General features: G+C 33.5%; 1 protein-coding gene across 1 annotated transcript in view; it reads left to right on the top strand.

Annotated features, from left to right (window-relative positions):
• Positions 1–7,955, top strand: part of LOC104492750 (glutamate receptor ionotropic, kainate 2) — a gene marked incomplete at its 5' end in the record, with an annotated part of 104,539 nt that overhangs the window by 76,169 nt on the left and 20,415 nt on the right. The window contains one exon of the mRNA XM_010135340.1: positions 1,779–1,985. Within this exon, the coding sequence (XP_010133642.1) occupies positions 1,779–1,985 (207 nt within the window). The remainder of the gene's footprint in view (positions 1–1,778; positions 1,986–7,955) is intronic.

The following is a 7,955-nucleotide window of genomic DNA, read 5'->3' as shown; positions in this document are numbered from 1 at the left end:
TTTCCCTCCTGAATTTCTGCAATTTGTTATTCCACTGAACTGTTGAATTAATTCCTTTTCAATACCAATTTTAAGATTAATCTTCTATTTTCTGAAATTTGACACATCCAATTAGCATATTTTCTGTTCAAGAATAAGTGGAAATATTTAACTATACCCTGTAAAGGAATATAACTTACTATAATTTTTCAGATTGAGAATTAATCTCTTTCAGTGAAATGCACATTTGCAGTCAGTCAAATGGTCTTCATATTTTTAGGGAGAACAGGATGACTTTCATCAACTTCTTCCCTTCTCTATAATCTCTTAACTTTAGATTCTCACAAATGAATTAGTTTCATAATTTGCTTAGGATAAAAATAAATTGTTTAGTCTACAATGTCTTAGACCTTCTTTCTCCAATTTGTGAAGTTTTTTGAATTGGGGAAGAGTTTAAAGATAAGCCTTTTACAGTCTCCTTGAAGCCTCCATGAACTCTTAAAGGTAATTTCTAATACATCTGAAATCATTAAAACCTGTTTTTTCATGAATGTGGGTAAAATCTTGTATGCTAAATTTCCAGTTTTAGGCAGGTACAATGTTTAAATCATAGGACACCTCAGATGTTTATATCATGAATGCTGACAAACCCTTATTGAAGCTGTCAGATGCCTGGAGAATGAACTGTCTTTAATCCTGCTAAGTGTTGATATGGAGATTTAGGGCTGTATGAATCTAGTTAACTTACCCTGTAGAGTTTATCTGGTTATTCAGTGAGAGATGTATTTGGTGCAGTAATTGTATTTACTACAGTTTGCCTTACCTTACTTGGTACTTACTTTTTTATTAGTGTAAAAAATGGAAAGAAACCTGTCTAAAACATGAGTAAAGACTGAGTTGTTTATTTATCCTACCAAATACAATCTGAACATTGGTATCATATTGTAGTGGAAAACTCTACCGTTTATTTTCTGTCTTCTTCCCTTCAGCTTACAATTTGGGGAAGGCTATTGAGAAACATTTGTAAAACTCAAATATTTTGCTAAATGTTTAATTTTTTTCCCATCATTATGAATATTCTTGCCAGTCATTTTAACTTATGTTGCATGTTATGCAAAAATTCACATTGTAGTTTAAATTAAACATAAAAAAATGTTGAAAGAAAATAAATTCAATTTTAATGGAATACGTATCACAGAATTTGATTTTTGAGTTAACTTCTATCTGGGTTTGCTGCACTAGTAAATGGCACCCTATAACACGAGGTAACAGAACAGCAGGTGTTTTCACTGACTCTTTCCTCCCCCTGTGTGTTTTCTATGCTTTGATCTAACAAAGCATTGACAAAACAGTTAAAATACTTTTGTAAAGCAAAGTGTAAAACCTAATAGTTAAAACATTTGATGGATTTTGAATTAATTTTCTAAATTGCCAAAACACATTTTTCCTGTATTTTAAGAGGCTTACAACATCCATCCAAAGAACACGTTTGATATTAATGAATAATGTAACTTCCTAAAGACTCGTTTAAATTTGGTGTTTATATGAATTCCTTGAAGATATGTCTATTATGTTTAGTGTCATTTTTTCAACTAAAAATGAGAGTGTCTTCTGACTAAGCTCTATTTGAATATAAATATAGATTGTAGCCAGACATAACCAAAAGCTAGAAGATTTCTAGTTTTCATTTCAGTTTGTTGTACAGGGAGTGGTATCATGACAGTGTACTGCTTTAAGTTAAACAGAAGAGAAAGGTGTGGGAACATTGACTATCCATCCTGTCTTTCTAATTTTTACAGGAAGAGCCATATGTTATGTTCAAGAAGTCTGACAAACCCTTGTACGGAAATGATCGATTTGAAGGTTATTGCATTGACCTCCTCAGGGAGCTGTCTACTATACTTGGATTTTCCTATGAGATTAGGCTGGTGGAGGATGGAAAATACGGAGCCCAGGAAGATGCCAGCGGACAGTGGAATGGAATGGTTCGTGAACTGATTGATCACGTAAGTTAACTTTTGGAAGCTTTCTACTATCTGTTTAGATTTCAATTCTGTCTATTCTATCTAAAAGGTTTATGATAATGCCGGTTGAATAATACTGTTTTGGAAAACGCAAACATTTAGAGAAGAAATGTAAGTAGATTCACATCCATGATTTCTTTGTTGTAGAATTTGCTTTTTAAACAAAGACTATTCTGCATCTCTGTTTTGTCTATAGGCACTGTTTCTTTCTACCAAATTAGTTTAGCTCTTCTATGGCAAATGCCTAGGTCAAAAAACAGAATAGAGAGAGTATTCAGAATTTATTTCTGAGAACAATTACGTGATTTTTGTGACAAAACATAAATTTTCATTAATCCGTAGAAGTCAGGCCTCCTTTTCAGATAGTGGATCTCAAGACTTACAGAAATTTCTGTGTGTGTAATATAAACATGTAGATTATTTGATAAACATGAAGAAAAGGAACATCTTTCTTGAAATATTAAGAATAAAATGCAAGCAGTAAGACAAAAAAATATGAACATATGCTAAAGGAGCAAAGAAATGTACTGTGTGTCAAAACAGATACCAGTAAAATTATGTGTAAATGAGCAAGGTAGGCATTACTTCATGTCCTTCAAAGCGGCAAAGAAATGTACTGTGTGTCAAAACAGATATCAGTAAAATTATGTGTAAATGAGCAAGGTGGGCATTACTTCATGTCCTTCAAAGCATGCTTTCCCAGTTGGTCATGCCAGTTGAATTCAATCTCTTAGAAATATTTTAGTGAATTTGAAAATCATTGTCCCTTTTTGCCTTTCTTTGGGTGAATTGCTTGATATAGAGACAACTGATCAAAGAACGAGATGAAACATATTCTGCACATCACCGTCATTTAAAACAGGAAGAAGGGAGAATATTTTGTAGCTAATTCAAGTAAAACCTCCTAATGGTGGCAGAAACTGCATGAATAGTTTGACGACAAATATTGACTAATCTTGTTTCAATTTGCTTTAAGATTTCAGCAGATGGGCAGAACACGTGCTAATCAAAATATTCACATTTACTAGGAAGGTTGTTATCTTTGTGTCTTTCTAGTAAATAATTATCTGATATTGCTGTTGCAACAGATATTGACTATGCCTAGCTTCACACTTTTAAGATGAATGTGTGGGAGTATTATATTTATATTATCTTTTAATATGTGTGTGTTAATCCTAGCACACATACATAGAAAGCAAACAGCTAGACTCTCTGTCCATCTCCACACATGCATGTTTTCACACGTGTATAAATGCATGGGCATGCCATATTTATCAGATTTGATAGCTGTGAAGCAGTATCATCATCTGGAACTAATTTTCTATTATTGGGGTGGATATTGTGGAAGTATTTATTATATAATTCTTCAAAAGCAAAGAAAAATGGCATTTGGGTATGCTTATATTATTCAGCCCTAAAGCTTTCTTCAATGAGCACTAGTGTGGCCTCCTAAGCTTTTCACTAAGATAATCTTGAAATAAAATGCATTTGAAGCTGCAGTTTGCGGAACAGGAGCTTTTCCAATCCTTTCTTCTTGGTAAGACAGAATGGAACATTTGTTTCTTTTCCCCATAGATAATATGTAACTAAACTTAGATTAAAGTTTATTTTGCTTTTTGAAATTACATTTACTTAGGAGTCAAAAAAATTTAGATACTGTCTTAGTGCATCAAGTGTAGTCTAATTTCTTAACATGGATCATAACTTTACCAGTCCTTCTCAGTTTCTCAATTGTTAAAATTTTCCTTTAAATTTTTATCTGGTTTTATCTATTCTTACTTTGTAATCTATTTGAATATGTGCAACTAATTTATGCATCTGTGTCCTGTATTTGCATGCATGTTATTGGTACATTTTATTAGCAAGCAACACTTCAGACCTCAGAACTGATGCATGAGATTTTAGAGAAGAATTCCAGACAGACGGTTACCACATTTTAATTTCACATGGCCCATTAGCTTAACTTTTCAGTCTTTTTTTTCCCTTAGAGAATATTTTTTTTTACAGTGTCAAAAAGGTCTGGTTTTATACAAAGTGGTTTAATAAACTCAATTACTATTTCCTCTGAAAGGTAAAATTATTCTATCTACCTTTTTTGACCTGAGTTCCTAATTAAAATAAATAGACTACAGAATAAAGACAGAGTTCTGAAAGTTGCTGTAGTGCTTACCTCTATCTGAAAAATATTTTAAGAATGTATTATATTTTCATCTGCTTCTTATATTTTGTCAGTCACTTAAGTTCAGAAAGAAAAGATACTATGATGTAGTATATATCTTTACAAGGGTAGTTTGTAGCATTTGTAATTCAAGAAGTAGTAAAATGGCTAATTTTGGTATAGTGTGTAGAAAGGAAGATGCACAGCTTATATACTGATTAGAAGTACCAAATAGAATATAAATTTTTAAATAAACTGTTAAAGTCTGTGCTTAGTAACGTCACATAATTGCTTGGACTCAAAAGTGTGAGATGAAGATAATGCTATCTGAACCGAGCTCGGCATATCATGTCAGTTTGAGGCTTGAAATTCTATAGTGCGAAAACCAGCTGAAGCCTTTACATCAGGCTTTGTGTGTTTTCAATGTCCTTTTCCATAGTTTACTCCCATTTCCTCTTTCTTTGACTGTTTTACTCAGTGTTCACATGTGCTGTCATTCTCATACTGGTTTCCAAACAATGACTAGTTTCCTTTTGGATAAATGGTAAACACTGAAAAGGAAAAATGTGTTTAGTCATTCCTTCCTTTTGACAACTGAATGATACTGAATTCTTGTAGGAGACGACAGTGGTCTCTATAACTGAAAATGGAAGAGAACTATTCAACAGGTCAGCCAGTACAGATGAGATTTCCCTATGAAACCATTTTAAATTGAATTTATCCAGTTAAGCAGTCTGGTTTCTTGGCCACAATATCATTCAGTATTTTACCTTCCTCTCTGGTTGATTCAAGACAAGGGTGTTATGTATTTTGGAGGAGGGGAGGTATAATCCAGTCATCTCCATCCTTTATGGATGCATTCTCCATAAGTATTCTTTATATTGACTTGCTGCTTTTTTTTCAGGAACTTTACTCAAGGATAGATTAATTCAATTTGTTTTGAATGGAATTGTAAATTCTGGGGATTTCAGGTTGTTCCATGGTGCTGAATGTTGTTATGGCACTGCATTACATTGTATGAGATACACAGGATGAGTGTGTAAATTACGTTCCCCTAGGACTAGCAGATACTAATAGAATAAAAATATATAATTTTTCTTTTTTTTTTTCAAAAAATTCTTATTGCTGGGTTTTTAAATGGGCAAAAATTGCTATTTTATACTTTCCCAGAGATATAAATGACAGTGAAAAATCCACTGGGAAGTAATTTGTTATTATTATATACCATTAAAAAGAACCTTTTGTTTTTTTTTTTCCCATGGCTTTGTATGAATGATTCTTCTAAGGCACAAAGCTTGTGCATTACAAATAGACTTTAATTCTTGCAGATGTTTTATGATTCATAAATAATTATAGAAAATGTTCAATTTTTAGATCATGACTGCTCTTTTATTATATGTGGGGATTAAACGGGAACTTTTCTTCATATCTGAGAAGAGTAGGATTTTCAGCTTGGAGGAAGTTAAGATATACACAGTTGGACAACTGGAAAGCACTTCTGAACTTTAAACATAGCTTTGAGTTTTACTTCAGTAACTTGAATTTTTTTAAAATCAATATTATACTAATAAACGGTTACATTAAAAATGCTTACATTTATGCAAATAATAGTGGCCTTTTATTCTCAATAGCAGAATAGTTCCAGATGTTTATATAATCGGTGTAAAAAGTTTCTGGAGACATCTTCCTCCAATAACTTTTTTTCTTTTTTCCTAATTTATTCCTTATATTTTTGAAGGACTAGAACCAAGTTCTTTGTATTACTGAGTAAAAGTAAAACAGATCTTCCAGTAAGCAACTGTATAGAGTTTTGGTTGTTTCCTGTTCAAGACCAAGAAAAATCTGTATAATTAAAGGAATTTAAATTTCTTCCATATTTTCCTTTTCTTTTCCTCCTCTTTCCAAATGCAGTTTCATCACGTTGTTTGAACTCTCTCTGTTTCCTTCATACTTAAAGTCCAACTATACAGAGCTTCATAAAGCTAAGGAGCTTGTCTAGCCTCCTCTCTTCAAGAACAGATACAGCCTTTCTCCTTTCATGCAATAGGTCTGATGGGTGAGATACTAATAAAATACAGGACAGTTTACCCATGCCCCTTTTATTAATAAAAACCTCAGAAAATTTGACAGTAGCAGGGAGTTAGAGACTCTTTAGGAGAAAAAAGGTGGATCATGACGTCTTTCTGCACCGATATTTTATGTGATGAACCATAAAATGTGTGGTCTGTCAGTGCTCTTTAGAGCACCATATCTGCTTTATGGCTGCCTCATTGTACTAGTGGAAGCACTCGTCTCATGTTGACATTTTCCAAGCTGTGTGTAACATTTGATTCCTAGTGTTTTTTTCTTTTAAATGGTGCTCCTAAATTAATGTACTGACACTTATTCATATGCTACTACTTATTAAACAGTATTATTAGTCCGTTGTCAAAATATTTCTCTGTAGATGATCACCAGATTGTAACATCATGTAATGATATTTTTTCATCACATAGAATGCTACATCACCTCCTCCTTTTTGTATTGCTCAAATGACTTAGTTGCAGTTGCAGAATGACTTAGTTGTTTCTTGAGACTCCCTAAAATTTTGTTAAGGGCTGCTGTGTTAGTCTTCATCATCACAGTCAAATACTAAGAAGGTTTTGCAGGACGGCCTAGTTAGTAAATCAGAGGCAGAATATCAGCAGTGACTTCAGAAATGTGTTTTGCCTTACTTCTCTGAAGTTGGAAAATTCAGTACTTTTCCACAATAGTTTATCTGCCTCTTTCTTTGTGGCCAATATTTTTTATTGTGAACTGTCATTCATTTCATATTTCCTTAAAAACATTATAGACATCATAGTTTAAATAGATATATCAACTGCGTAAACAGAAGAAAAAAAAAGGTCTGAAATATGAGACAAGTGGAGATTAAAAAAAAACCCTAGATTCTCCAGAGAACGCCTTTATAAGTGATGACATGTGAGTACACTGCAGCTGAGAACTGGTGCTGATAGAAAAACAGTGAGCTAATATTGTAAGGTCTTACAATAAGGATTTGTGAGAAAGGTTTCAAACAATTTAGGTCTTAAGTTTTGAACATTGTCTTATATTGGTCTCAAAAAGGAGTACACTGCAGCTGAGAACTGGTGCTGATAGAAAAACAGTGAGCTAATATTGTAAGGTCTTACAATAAGGATTTGTGAGAAAGGTTTCAAACAATTTAGGTCTTAAGTTTTGAACATCGTCTTATATTGGTCTCAAAAAGGGGCAACAAAGCTGGAGAAGGGTCTAGAGCACAAGTGCTATGAGGAGCAGCTGAGGGAAATGGAGTTATTTAGCCTGGAGAAAGGAGACTGAGGGGAGACATTGTCACACTCTACAACTACCTGAAAGGAAGTTGAGACAAGGCAGGTGTTGGTCTCTGCTCCCAAGTAACAAGTGACGTAACGAGAGGAAATGGCCTCAAGTTGTGCCAGGGGAGATTGGGATTGGATATTGGGGAAATTTTTTTCCCAGGAGGGGTTGTGAATCATTGGAACAGGCTCCTCAGGGAAGTGGTGGAGACCTCATCCCTGGAGGTTTTTGAAAGATGTATGGATGTGGTACTTACGGACATGGTTTAGTGGTGACTTGGACTTGATCTTAAAAGTTCTTTCCAATCTAGATGATTCTTTGCTGTAAGTGCTTTATTTCCATATCACTATTCCTGTTTGTGTCGTTAAAACTCCTTGATATTTTGTGTTCTGCAGAAGCTCTTAGTAATAATTGTTTACATTTTAAATGGAATTTGACTCTGAACTTGAATACTACTT

This window comes from Buceros rhinoceros, unplaced genomic scaffold (genome assembly GCF_000710305.1).
Source record: "Buceros rhinoceros silvestris isolate BGI_N320 unplaced genomic scaffold, ASM71030v1 scaffold584, whole genome shotgun sequence".
NCBI lineage: Eukaryota > Metazoa > Chordata > Aves > Bucerotiformes > Bucerotidae > Buceros > Buceros rhinoceros.
Note: the sequence above shows the minus strand (reverse complement) of the source record. Positions and strands in the feature narration are given on the sequence as shown.